General features: G+C 40.0%; 2 protein-coding genes across 3 annotated transcripts; both read right to left on the reverse strand.

Annotated features, from left to right (window-relative positions):
• Nucleotides 1–2,625: 2,625 nt before the first annotated feature.
• LOC137946091 (uncharacterized) lies at nt 2,626–3,592 on the reverse strand. The gene has a single exon (XM_068792273.1). The coding sequence runs from the start codon at nt 3,477–3,479 to the stop codon at nt 2,961–2,963; it is 519 nt and encodes a 172-aa protein (XP_068648374.1). The 5' UTR covers nt 3,480–3,592; the 3' UTR covers nt 2,626–2,960.
• Nucleotides 3,593–8,240: 4,648 nt separating this feature from the next.
• On the reverse strand, nt 8,241–11,657 carry LOC137946414 (plant intracellular Ras-group-related LRR protein 4-like). Of its 2 annotated transcripts, none has more exons than XM_068792694.1 (4): nt 10,260–11,657; nt 8,961–9,874; nt 8,695–8,879; nt 8,241–8,593 (listed from the first exon to the last, which is right to left on the reverse strand). In XM_068792694.1, exons 1-3 carry the CDS (start codon nt 10,900–10,902, stop codon nt 8,733–8,735), a joined length of 1,704 nt encoding a protein of 567 aa, XP_068648795.1. In that variant the 5' UTR covers nt 10,903–11,657; the 3' UTR covers nt 8,241–8,593; nt 8,695–8,732. The 2 variants fall into 2 exon arrangements, with proteins under 2 accessions (XP_068648795.1, XP_068648794.1); XM_068792693.1 differs by having other exon boundaries at nt 8,242–8,620.
• Between the last annotated feature and the right edge of the window lie 2,900 nt (nt 11,658–14,557).

The raw sequence follows: 14,557 nt of genomic DNA on the forward strand, positions 1-14,557 counted from the left end.
ACGTAGAATTCCTAGCCTCTGTTTACGTTCAAAGTGATTTTACAGGATGGAGCTGTCCCATCCGAGCGTTTTTACTGGATGTTGAAGATTAGAGGATCTCCGAGCATGGAAGAATCAGGGTTGATGGGATCTACGTCTGATTTTACTCGGGGGAAGAAGCCCTGGAGGAAGTTGTTTGTTTCGTCAGTTTCTGAGAGGGAAAAAGAGGAGGGTGAAGAAGGAAGAGTGGAATTATAGTAACGCAACTGAAAATGGAAGGCTAGAGATATTGCATTTTACGTTAGAGTTTGATGGTAACGAGGGACCGGTGCCTTGTTACTGGGTGTACTTTGCCTTGGGTTTTGCAGCGTCTCGCTTTGTATTACAGATTCCAGACGAAGAATTGAGATTAACGTTGTTGGCTGCGGACAGAAGAGAGCGTTACCTCTGAGACTCTGACCCTGAGTCTAGAAGAAGCAGTCAATGAAGTGGGCTCGAGAATCTGCGAGACTGAAACGAAGCAGGGAATGGATTTCGCATATCTGCGCAGGATGCAGATCAATATCGATTAACAAGACAAGACAGGAAATGCAACCAATCAACGGAAATACAATAGTCGGGATCCATAGTCGTGTCATAGACTAGTAATTTGGTCAGTTCGTTTCGGATTCAAGAGGGATTTGGTCCATGTCCTGATCAAGTCCGGCTTTTCATGTATCTGAGTCTTTTCTTGAATCCGGTTTAGAAATTTTTGGTGAGTCTTTAAACTAAATTAGATGAGACGGTCTTAATCTGACTACGTTTAGTACATGAAATTTTATTAAAATTTTGTTTAACAATATACATATAAAATGTAACGCACAATTATTGTATTTTATATAATTTTTAACATTATTTAATAAGTTAAAATTGGAAATATCCTCTACTTAAAATTTGGCATAAGGGTGGCATCGAATCCAACTACATTTGAACCTTGTTCAAGCCGAGCTTGATTTAAATATTTTGAATTTGAGCTCGACTGACCTTAAAATTGTAATCGAACTCGAGCCTAATAATTTTAACTGAGCTCGAGCTCCAGTTGAGTTTGAACTTAACCTATATTTAATACTCTATATAAAATATATGTCAAATAAATTATATATAAAATAAAATAAAAAGAATGATAGAGGAGGTTCAGGATTGAATTTCAATAATAATTTAGAACGCACCAATATTAATTTTTTTTACTCCAAATGTTGTCTAGCTTAGTTTTGAATTTTTGAATTTGGCTATAAATTTACTATGGCCTCCTTAGTGCTCCTAGTTGAAAATTTATATTATAGAAAAAACTAGAAATGTTTTTCCAATGATACATATTTTCAAAAAAACATTTAAATAAAATCCTATTACTATTAGTGACTTATTAGAAAATTACAAGAAATATTTTAAAATTTTCTTAGGAAAGTTAAATGGACCTTTTATTACCTCTTTTAGGGAAATAAATAAAAATTAATAATCAATCTAATATATTACTATATTTATCGATAATCTTTAATCAAATAAAATATCAAACACAAAATTGTTATGAAAATTGACTCATGCTAAAAGTATTACATCATCAACTGTCAAATACTTATTCAAAAATTTTCTATATGGTTTTCTAGCCCATATTGGCAGGAAAATCTTACTTAGAAAATTATATAATTTTTTAATAAGAATTTTTAATTAGAAAAATATTTACAAAAACATGATACAGTTCCTAGAAACTTATTTCTACTAAAATATATTTTTAATTTCAATTTTTTTCACTTTATGATCTCTCACGTACGAAAGTCTACACGCATTGAAATCGAGCGGCGAAGATGGATAGGTAGAAGGTAGCTGGCGAGGCAGCTATCGATGGCGATAGAAGCGGTCGGAGGGGCTCGGCGGTGACAAGGGGAGGAAGAATTTTTTCCCCCGAATCCTGTGCCAACTCGTTAAATTAACGAACCGGCTCGCGAGTACAGAACCTCAATTCGATCTAGCTCGGCTCGTTAATTTAAACGAGTCAAGATTCGGATATAGCTCGTGCCGCTTGAGAGCCTGCTTGGTTTGAAGCCACCCCTACTTTGCCCCCTAGTTTTTTTATATTTATATTTTATATAATTTACAACATTATTTAATAGGTTTTTATTATTGTACAAAGACCCGGAGACCCTTAGTAGTGAAAACATGAATGGGAATGAGAATTATTAAAGCCAGTAATAACCCGTACTCTGCCCCGTGACTCCTAGCCTTTTTAGTTCCAAGTAAAAAGCATATGATTTTTAATACAATTTAGGAATCAAAATTTAATGTTTTTGGTTACTTACAAGGGAATTCGAATTCTACTCCAACTTTCCAGGATCGCTAATAGGTCAAAGAATTCGTTTCTCATGTAACCTTTTGTTTGACGTGGAAAGCAAATGATGAGAATCGACGCGCTTTTCTTTGTCCTTCCTCGTCGGTTCCACGCGGAAGATCCGTGAAAAAAGCAAGGCAGCCCACATGGTCCCCATGTGCACCGCCCGCATCCTTACCAACCTCTCGTGAGCCGTCTCCATCACATTTCACCTCTATTAACATTAAAAAATTCCTTTGATTTCATCTATATATCCTAATTTTGTCTTAGATTCATGTAAAAAAAAAAAAAAATTAAAAATAACGTTGAACTTTCATAGACTTGAAACATTATTTCCACATACAAGTTGAAAACGAAAAGAAATAAATACAATAAATACAATAAAAGACAGACATCGTCCCTTCCCTTCCTACATGAGTTTGCCAACAAGATTCCAAGAACAGAGTCGACAGACAATCTAATCTTCACCGTTGATTTTTCTCCATCCTCGGTGGGTTATAACCGTCTTCAAAACTACTAGTTTTTTTTTTTTTTCATGAAATTCTAATTACAAACGATCCAAAGATTTGATGATAACAAAATAGAAATAGTAACCCATCTTCGAGAGGAGACACCTGCTTTAACTACTTTCGCACCTCTTCCCATCGTCGAAATTCTGTGCGTAGCTGAAGGAGTCGTACCTGAATTTGTTGGTGGTGGGGAGATGGCCGGGACCGACCAGCTTCCTGAACTCGGACCTGACCTTGTAGAAGATGTGCTTCCAGCTTCCTCTGCTATGGCATCCTATCATTGCTGTCTCCTCCTCGTTCATCTCCAGATCACTGGCGAAAGTGGGCTTTCTCGAGAGGACCCAGGACCACCCCCAGTCCCACCATTTCCTCACAGAACTCCCCGCCAAGTCCCCGATCGCGGACATGGACTTGGATCTTCTGAACGCCCACGAAGACGCGGAAGAAGAGTACGAGAGGGGTTGGATCCTGAGGGAGATGGAGGAGAGTCTTCTCCTCAGCCCACCTCCTACTTTAACTGGCTCGTCGGCCGATCCAGACTGAGAGATGGGAAGAGATTCGGAGGTAGGAAAGAGATTCTTTCTGTTCACCGCTTCGAAAAGGGAGGCCTTGGCCGCCTGGGAAGCCATGGGACGGAGAGGAATGGCGGAAGAACAAGAAGACGAATATAGACGTTATGGTGTCACAGCTCCTCAACAGGCTGGTTTAATCGTTTCGAGAGATGGTGGGGACCATCGCCGGACCAATTTGAGCCATCTGTTCTCGTCCTTGTCGATCTATTATATTTCCAAATAAATAGACTTGGTTGAAAAGATTGTAGCGGCAGTTGCACTGTTTGAGTCACTCTACAATGACCACGGACCTCATCCCTCTTCTCGACACGTTCTGTACCGGCCGAATCGACTGCTCCGACACGGTAGTTTAACATCTAAAACTTCACCAATCTTTTTAATAATAATGAGATGCGTTACGTTACAAGTGTGAATCTATCGAGGAGAAGGTGGGGTCTAGCTGTGATGTCGGTTGCCAGGTCTGGATCCAGATTCCAGATTCCAGCTTCCAGAGGCTTTGCTTCTGCCTGCCGACACGCTGAAATTAACAGCAAGCATAAAAACGTGAGAAGGATATGACGATTGACGGCCCTCCACAGCATGTGCATCCGTGTACACGTCATTTATGAGAGTTATAATAAGTTTCATGGGCTCTTCGTATAGCTAAGTTCCCATATAAATAAATTTCTAATAAATGGAATTCAGATTTGGACCCTTTCTGACTGTTAAGCCCACCAAGAATGGGTCTGGGTTAATCAGATGTAACCTATAAATGGGCTCAGTCACATAAGTGGGTTTAGTGTAAAATGGATGAAGAAAGTAACAGCTGTGAAAGAGCGATAATCATAAAACTTAATCATAACCTGGATAGCAATCGATTACGGTTGTCTTCATCGTCCCAAGGTGAAATGAAGCCGGAGAAAAAGAAAGAAAATGAGGAAGTACGATACTGAACAGTAGAAATAAAGAGTAAAAAGAATAAAGATAAAGACAAGGGCGACGTTCAATCTAGTATCGGACCGTGCTGCCTGCCATTAACACTACTATCACTCTCTTTTCCGTTTGACGAGAGAGAGAGAGAGAGAGGTTCCGCTTTCAATTGGGTCAAAGTGGTTTTCTGTAAGAAGAAGCCGACGTACCATCCATCATTAACTAGAATTTCCGTCGACCCCTCTCTTTCTGCTGATCATGAAGGTCTATTACCGATCAGTCAAATCAGATTAAGTTTTACACATTCAAATGAAATGGAGAGGGATATTCGAGTTCTTCTATCTCCATAGAACTATCTTGATGAACCCAGCCGTTTAAAAGTAAACAAAAAATGTTCTTGATTAGACACAGCGCTTCTTGTTAATAACAACCCATTAGCAAAAACTACACGGATGGCGATTGTTGAATAATTGAGAGTAGTTCCTAGTTTACATAATGGTCTACAGAAGAAGCAGAAACTAAAAATACGATGGGTACAAACAAATCCGAAATGAATAAACAAGGAGACAGATGAACCAGAACGAAATTTACATTTTGATTCTTAAGCAAATGTGTACCGGAGAAGTAAATGTTCAGAAGGAAAATTGAGGGAAAAAAAAAAAAGGAGAAGAAGGTTGGATTCGTTTGGGTACTTAAAGTGCTAATCTCGTCGAGTGGCCGAACCTCTGAGCGAATGACCGGCTTCTGTAGAACTCTTCTTCCTCTTCTCTCCACCTCCCGTCGTCGAAATTCTGCGAGTAACTGGACGGATCGTAGCTCGTCATCACCTGCCGTTCCCTCCTCGTCTTTGCAGCTCTCACCACCCTTCTCTTCAAGTACACCGATGCCCAAACCACCCTTCTGACTAGCCCCACCAAAGTCCTTCTCTTCCCCACGTAAAAACCGATGGATTTCGCTGCCACCCTCTTTAGAGCACTCCACATTCTCGTCGGCAGGTCGACGTTCCGGCGACTCTCTGGCATCTGCTGATAGAATTTCCGGCCGAAGCTGCTGCTTCTCGTGCCCATCTTTCTTTTCCTCTATGCTTCTCTGCTTTTTGGAACGTCGCCCCCTTTTAACGGCTCGTTTTCTCTCTTTATACATTCGACGTTTGGTGTGAGAGAAGAGTCGCAAATGAAGGAGAAAGAAACAAGAGAAGAATCTCACCAGTCCAACGTAATTTAATTGCCCAGCGAAGGTTTTTGATTCTTCAATTAAGAAATCTCTTTTCATTTATTTCTTTACTACTAACCTTTTTTGGTTTTTCAACGAGCAGCGAATATCTTTCCAGCCCTTTATGCTTTGAAAAAGAATCCGAGGCTGGATCAAACCAGTCGTTGAGTGGCCACTTTAATGACATGATCACACCCAGAACTGTCAAAATTTCATGGGCATTTTGGGTTATCAAGATCAATTACAGGGTGTCGTCGCTGCAGAAACTTCAAACGGATCGTTGAGTTCTTCGAGAGTAATTTAAAGTCGCATTACTTAACGTTTCAAGCAAAGCAGCAGGTAGCTTTCAATCATTTCCTCACCAGCTCTGTGCATCAAAGGAATTATATTGGATTTTGATTAAACTCTGAACCCAATATTTAATCTCCACGGGATATTATAATGGCGGAGGCGCGGAGGTGCCTTCTCCTTGGATAAAGAAACTGGGTTTTGCAATCTTTTATGTATAAATCTATTCGATTAGTGCTGCAGATCTCTTAATGCGCTTGTTCGCTATACTCCAGCTTCTGTCTGGGTAGCTGTTGAGGGAAAACTGGCAGACGCTTATAAAGATGAGGATTGGGTATATGAATTTGGTGAGGCGATGCCTGTGCAGTGGATGATGGGCATGATGAGAATCAGAGAATCAGTCTGAGCTGTATGTTCTATAGATTATAACTATTATTGCAGGAATATATCTCGCCTGAAAACCTACGATCAGAGAGGATGACAATTAGCAAAAATAGGATTTCATACATAATTTTTTTACTTAAATTTTTCTTATTTTTTCTAAGCGTGTCATTATCTAGCCATAACAACTAATTTTTAAATATTATGGAGTTATTTATTTAACTTGAACTCGTCCCAATTGAAAAAATCTCCTTGTGTGAATTTCAAAGCTCCCAAGTGTTCTCATACGATTTTACTAGTTTTTACATCTTCCAAAGCTCAAAATGAAGTCAAATCTACTAGGTTTCTCTATAGAGCAAAGTATTTCGTTTTTAAATCTGACTTTAATTGACTTCCTCATAAAACCAGTTTTTTAGTCATTATTTGTGCCTTTTAGACAACCACCATAGGAGGATTCAGTGAAGTTTCATCGATGAGATCAGGATATAACTGGACTTGCTCAAGTTCCTGTATTTTGCAATAAATGAAGACACCAAACTTGCACTTCCGCAACTATGGGAAATGAAAATTGGGAAAAGGGTAATGGGAAATGGGGAAGGCCAGATTGAAAGAATCAGTTGCGGCTCAGATAACCAAATCCTGGTCACGGACGACTTGGCTTCTTCAGAAGAATTAAAAATAAATAAAAAATAAAAACACGCCACTCCTAAGTTCTTCAGATTGTAGACTTAATTTTTTTTTCTTTTTCAGTAATACTGATATGTGGGAAATACTATTTTAGGCACCATATTAGCTGCATTTTTTTGTTTCTTATGGTCTGAAAGTATATAATTTCAAATTTCTGACGAGTTCATCAATGTTCTATAGAATTATTGGTAGACATGGATCGACCCAGTATGAGGAGCTTGTTTACGGATACTCTGGCAAAAGACGGTTGGTAACCATCACCCACGCCCTTGTCGGATCTTTAGCCATTCTTCGTTTGGTTTTTCCTGTCAAGCTCTTCTTATTCTTTGGCTTTTCCATCCACTCTTCTATTCTGCTTTTCTTCGGTTAACGTGGTCGACTGCTTCAGTCTCAGAAAAACGAAGCATCATCAAGCACATGACAGGATGGTCTCCCTCGCATACTGCATCCCTCTCAACATGACTCAACTCCTCTCTCTCTCTCTCTCTCTCTCTGCTCTTCTTGTCCCCGATAATGGGCACCCATCCTGCCAATGCCGCCAAAGTAAGAAGGACCATAAGAGGAATAGAAAAGAAAAATACTAAGGCTGGAGAATAGGGGAGAAAGTGAGGGGAGCAAGGTGGAGGATACGAAGAGAATAGAAAAAGGGATGGAGACAAGGAATAGCAGAAAAGACTAGTCAGCCACCATTACTACTTCCGGAGGATAACTGTCAGCAGGAAGAAAAGAGTTTGGGCTGACGTTGTTATCTCAACGATTTGGAAGCAGCATCTGACATTCATGGCAAAAAGATTCGTTCTGTTCTAAACTAGGCAGAGTTAACAAAACATTGACCAAACAAAAACAGAAATTTGAACTCTTTGACTGTTTTAGCACGAAACTACCGTAACACTACCCTCTTGAGACGACAACAAACCATTCCCAGGAACAAGAAGTTCATCCGTAGGTGTTCAAACTTCATCCTGTAAATACAATGACATACGGAGAATGTTTACACAAAAATACAGAGACAGATCAGAACGAATTTGAAACAGTAACAACGGATACTTGATAAGATTGACCAAATGGGATTATGTTTTCTATGGCTTAAAGCTATTTGGAGGAACATTGTGAAGTAGCCTATTTTATTAACAAGAAGCAGAAATATCTGTACACAGCTGGTAAATGCACCTCCGTAGCTAAGAACGTTGCAATCAAACATGAAAGATCTAAAAACAGGTCTATAATGTCCTGTTCATTCCTGCTCACCCATACCAGAGGCAATAATTTAAAGAAGCTCATCTCATTTGTTGGACGAAATCACTGCTGCCAAATAGGAAAGATCCAAAACAAAGTCTAAACTATCTTGTTAGCACTGCCCAAGCATATACCAATATTGGTGATTTGAATCCTATACGTAAAGAAACAAGAAGCAAAAACCTGCAGCAAGACAGCGGAAAATGGCTCTTCTGAAAAAAATTACATCTCTGTTTTGTGTTTAAGAAAAGCTAAACTTTATGTCATTTAACAAGGCTGATTAGAGTACAACATTTTTGGGTCGCTCTAAATTAATGGTACATCTGACCCAATTGCAACATCAGGAGTACAAGATATGACAACAGATTCAGACAGCATGAGAAGAGGATTTTCAAGGACACAGATTTGGAGAGAGAGATCAGGCTCACATTCTTCTATCCTCAGGCTTTGAGTACTATCTGTTGGATTCCCGACATTTAGTTCTCCTGGAAATAATAAGGAAAAAGGCTAAATAAACTTTGCATAAGATAAACGACCAAGTGAAATCAGGATAACTTACCAAGGTTAACCCTTTAGTTACTCAAACGAGCTCCAAACTCAGGCTTTCACATAATCCAAACCATCAAGCTTCCTTTTATTAGGCCTTGAGAAGAAGCATATTTGGCCCCAAGTCCACTTGGATTTAGCTGGTTGAGCCTTAACATCCCTCTTTGCAACCAATTCTGCCATGTACTGAACAACTGCCTGAAAAACAGGAAATCTATCAGCATCAAAGAGAGAGAAATTTTGTAAAACACCCTTCAAATGCATATGGGACAGTAATACCTGTGCACCCAACTCCGCTATATGTCTAGGTGGGACCTCCAATGGATTTTCTTCTATACGAAGCACTCGAAGCTTGGACAACATTCCAAAAGAATCAGGTAGGACCCTGATCTGATTATTGCTTATATCCAACTCTTCTAGCATCTCAAGGTTCCCTATAGACCGCGGCAATGATTGTAAATCAGCAAAGTTATTTCCCAAGTTCATCTTAACAAGAGTTGTGGCTAGACATAAGCCCTCAGGAACCGATTCAAGCTCATTAAAACTCACATTAAGCTCCTTCAAACTAGACATGGATGCCATAGTAGTGGGAAGTGATTTAATATTGTTGTATCGAACACTCAGGATCTCCAGTTTTTCAAGTCTCCCCACAGCTTCTGGCAGGGCTTTAAGCCGATTATAATCTGCATGGAGTTGAGTCAGAGCAGAACAGTTGCCAATAGTGTGGGGGAGCTCCTCAATATCATTTGTTTCAATATTCAACTTCTTCAACTTGCCAAGATTTCCAATGGCTTCGGAGAGGGTTGACAGATGGTTAGAACTGAGATCAAGCTCTTCAAGGCGAGATAACTTGCTCAAAGTGGGTGGTAAAGATGCTAGTTGATTGCTCCTGAGGTCTAGATAAACCAAGCTGAAAAGATCACCGATGGAGTCAGGGAGCTCTGCTATTCGGTTTGAGTGTAGGTCTAGTTTAGTTAAGGAAGATAGGCCCCCAATTGTCTTAGGAAGAGCAAGGATTCGGTTCTCGGACAGATCAAGAGTGACTAATTTAGAAAGCTTTCCGATGGAATCAGGTAGCCACTCAATTTGATCCATCAACTTGTTCTGAAGATTGAGATCCCGGGCTCCTTTCTTGGCAGAGACTTCAATCAAGCTAGCTAGTCTGATTAGACTTAGCTTTTCACCATCTTCACCTACATAACCCGTTGAAGACCAACATTGAGCATAAACAGATCCCAAGGCTCAACAGAATGAAAGAACTGGAAAGTTGAGACTTTAACTTTAAACTTTGATCAGATCCAAATTCAGAGGAAGCGTGGGAAGGTATGAGAATAAAATTTAGTAAATGAAATAAATCTACATTACTTCTTATAGGAAAGAAAGTAAATTGACAATATATCTAAATCACAATCTTAAAAGACAGGAAAGAAACCAAATTGATTCAACCATTGGTTAACAGTAAATCTTGCAATTTCTTCAAATTTTCATGACTGAAAAAAGAGAAATAGCCCAAAGACGCACTCGTAGTTGAGGAGTACCAACAAATTACTACACACAAAAAAAAGACGAACAACTGACCAGAATTAGTTGTAGATGTGATTGAAGGATTCAGAAACTGTCCTCGAATCAGCGCATCGGACCCGTTACCAATCCCATCAAAAAATGAAGATGTCTTTCCTTTTTTCACATAACTGTCATCTTTGGTGAAGAGTTCGGAGCTTCTACTTGCGTCTTTCCGAGGGTAAAATCCAGACGAAACTGTCGACAGAGAATCATCACCAGCACCGATACTTGAACTAACAGTTGTAGTAGCCATATGGTTCGTCGAAACAGTAGGAGTAGAACCATTGGAGTGATTAGCGTGGCTGGAGCCATCCGAACCGGGAAGGCAGCGCGACGCTCGTTGGACAAACTCATCAAACAGGGCATGAATATTTTCGAGATCAAGCAATTTGACTGCCTCTCTCTTCTGATCTTTACACTGAAGAAGTACTAGATTCTTTTGCATCTCTTGCAATATGGAGAAAAGTTCGTCAGGGACATCCACACCTTTTCGTTGCCTCAATATTGAGTCAATTCTTGTTTGCTCTTCCTTGTCAACATTTCGAACTAAGGTTTTTGCTGCTTCAACTTCTTCCAGGCTTGGTCTGGGAGGAAGACATCGGTGAATTCTCATGATCTCTTCTACAACTCCTTCGAGAGATTGCGCAAAAGTACCCATTTTAATTTAAAAGGGCGAGCCCGACAAAATATGAGCAAGAAAACCAGAAAAGAATGAAATAAATCTGGAGTTGCCGATGGAACCTACACGGGACAATCAAAACTTTGGACTCAAATCAAGAGGGCCAAATGAAGGATGAAATGTGTTCGATTGACTGCGTCTAAGAAGCTTCACTGCTGATCAACAGTCCACAAAAGTATAAGAAAATTAAAAAAAAATAAAGCAACAAGTCTAAAAAGATGGCATTTTTGTGCAGAAAAACCAAGGACCCAGATCAGAAAAAGGCAAAAAGGAGAGTAATTTTTTAAAGAAAAGAGCAACACCCACATCCAAGTATGCACAATGAGAAGCAAAACGAAACAGAAGCGAAGGGAGGACCACAGAGAGCAACGGCTAAAAACAGCAGACAACGGATTCGAGTCTCTGAGGGTGACAATAACCGCTTCAAAACATGGAAAACCCGTCTTTCCTCATCCACCTTCAATGGATTCCTCAGACTCTCTCGAATTCTCGCGAAAATTGAGTATGCAGTACTGAGCCATGAGAATCGGTAGAAGAGCAAATTGAGTGTGTATATAACAGCTGGATTGCTGGGCTTTGTCTGGAAATCCTGGTTTATCTTTTTCAGGGTATTTCTCCCCCCTATGAAAATTGCAGCTGTTTCGATGATCTGGAACTCAGTTTGGGCGGATTTGGGATTCGGTCCCTCTCGCCCTCCCTCTGTCTCCTATTTGTACATTTCCCCATCTGAAAATTTCGATTTTGATCCTGAAACCGTGAAAGCGTTTAAGACCAACCGGCCTTGGGATGGTTGAGTTCACGCTTTTGTCTCGCTGATTCTGCCATTCACATACGCCCCTCCCATTTCCACAATTCACCAAACTATCCCCAATCGAAATACAGAATCAAAAAGTAATTTTTTTTCCGGAACCAGAAGCAATCGAAGGCATCAAACATCAATGAACTTGAACATGTATGCGGCTACGTTTCTTTATTCATTAATAAATTACAGACGTAAAATTCATAAATCAAATTACAGAATACTAAAACTCGGTTTACGTCAATTCTGAATTTGTGAGTACTTGCCGCTGACGGGAAGAACACAGAACTTAAAAAAATTAGTGACTCGAAGCGGAGGCTATTGGTGCTAAATACGGTATGAGGGTAGGGGTCTATGAGTCATTTCAACTGATAACCGGAAACATTGGAGAGAGTAAGAGAGAGCAGCGTCAATTCTCTAATTGCTCGCGTTAGTCGGCTTTTTTATTCATCCACAGGAAAACCCCACAGTAAATGCAGAAGCGTGGCCTCCAGGTGTAACTCTTCAGCGTATTCGACATGGACACGCTGTGCCACATCCAGCTGGCACTGCACTCTTCCTCACGCTTACAAGCCTGTTGGTTTACCGTCTCCACCCGCTTCTCACGTGTCTTTTGCTTTATTTCCTTCTTGTCTTTTAGTAAAATCATTACTTTTTTTTTTCTATTTTATTTGAATTTAATAAAAATTAGATTTATTTTTAAATAAACCGGGACATCAATTAATGTTTTAAAAATTACAGTAATTCCATTATTGAACCCATTTTAAAAGGGTAAAAAAGGTCTAAAGAGTCCCAACACGTGGGCCAAATGCTTTGTATGTGGGGTCCGTAAGTATTGAAACCTTGGGTTCCATAGGATCAAAAGAATAGCCATTAGTATGATTATTAGATTTGATATGTCATATGTTATACTGCTTATAAAGGAAGATTAGACATAATTAAAATTTTGGATGGGCCATATATTTGTAAAAGCCACCAAGCAATCGTTTGAATAGACTTGTCACTACTCGAAGTTTGACAGCCACGAGAGTCTTTTCAGTCTCTCTCCCTCAGTTACTCTCTCTGAAATGAAGCATTAGCTTTTTTAATTAGCTACGCGTGGAACCCACTGTGTGGAAAACCATTTCCAGATCAGAAGAGGTGGTCTTTTCTGAGAAACACTTGAGCTCTTAAAATGGCATTTCCTGCCGAAAGCAAACCAGAAATTTTATAAGCACAAACCCATATGATATAACTCTTTTTTAACCTGTGAAACGCGAGTAAGCTGGATAAGAAAGATCAGCTCGAAAAGATGAAAACTACGGCGTCCTTATCTCTCAAAAATCAAAAAGTACTCACGGAGATTTTAAACTCAACCCCTTCTAATCTTTTCTCACATACCCATTCGACTGATGGATTGGGAAAAGCTTAATTAAAAGCACTTCACGGGTTCCATCGTATTCCTTCTCTACGCGGCGCTTTGATAACAGGATAGCAGTAATGTTCCGTCCCGTTTCTTACTGGGTTTCTGTAATTTGTTCATAAATGCGACTAGTTTGCTTTCTTTTCTGTTGGTGTTTAGGTATCTGTCATTCTCTTCATGTGCGAGCTAGCTTTCTCACTGGACTGGCCTTAGTTGGTTCGGAATTGTAGCATCGCCTCACCTTCAAATTTAAATCCTCCCACTTCTGGGTCAACTCTATATTTTTCTGTCTTTTTTTTTTTTCTTCTTCTTTTCTGCTCTACTGGTTAAAAAAAGAGTTTCAGCTTGTATTGAAATGCCAGTCCATGCCCTGGCAGATTTCTACATTTTATCGACTGTACAAAAATGTGTAAAAATGCCAAGATTAAGTGGTGGTAGTCGTAATCCTATGTGCTTGTTCTCTTGATAAGAACAAGGGAACATGGCCTGTTGTTTGGAGCTCTTATTATTTGAATAGCATGCCATGTGATGTTGGGAAATCGAACATATAATACAACTGGAAATAAATGAACGAATAAACCAGGGAAGAGATAAGAGGCAAGTAACTACTTACAGGGGACAGAGGACCCATATGCTTTAGAGTGAGAAATGAATAGCTCTGAAGCTCCGTAGACCTCCTTTCTAACATCTGCTAAGCCATTTTTGAACTCAAGTTCATCCAGGGAAAGAACCAGCTATGGCCGGTGTGTAATAGGAAGTATGGATTATTTCTATCAGAAAACTGTCCTGGGCCATCCTTAAAACCTTCATGAATTGTCATCAAGTCTAAGATTCTTCTGGGGTTAGAATTTGTTGAAACAGCAAATCCATGTACCTCTAAGATGAGGCATATTAGGTGGTCCATGAAAGAGACAAATTCTACCTGTAAGTAAATTCACTCTGTTACCATAAAAAAAAAAAATTCTAGCTGTGGAGAAACTATAGAGAGAACAAAGGCCTTCTCCTCCAAAACTACTTAAAGCCCCTCCACCACCCATTGTACATGAGGAAGGAGGGTGCAGTCCCGCCCCTTGGACTGATGGAGGGAGAAAGGAAGAGGAGCAAAGGGGTTCCTTTGGATTTTTCTCCTAAATATATATAAAGGTGGGACCTAGTTAAACCCTCGTGCATGAAAAGACCAAAGAGAGGGGCAACCTCCCAACCCTATCTTAGTTTCAAACAAAGAGAAGAGAAATAGAGAAAGAAGATGGTGGAAGGTGGGGTTGGGAGAGGAGGCTGCCACCAAGGGAGCCCCTCCATGCAAGAGAGGGGCCCTCCCCCCCTAAAGAATGGGACGGAGATGGAAGTCATCTTTGTCTTTCCTCACATGAAAGCATGTGACATAGCCAATTGCCCCTCACTCGTGGGGGACTGGCATATGTGAACCCCTAATA

The sequence above is a fragment of the Aristolochia californica genome, unplaced genomic scaffold, assembly GCF_029961685.1.
Source record: "Aristolochia californica isolate CCGP_79_NKW_82.1479 unplaced genomic scaffold, dmAriCali1.0.hap1 SCAF_12, whole genome shotgun sequence".
In the NCBI taxonomy this organism is placed as follows: Eukaryota; Viridiplantae; Streptophyta; class Magnoliopsida; order Piperales; family Aristolochiaceae; genus Aristolochia; species Aristolochia californica.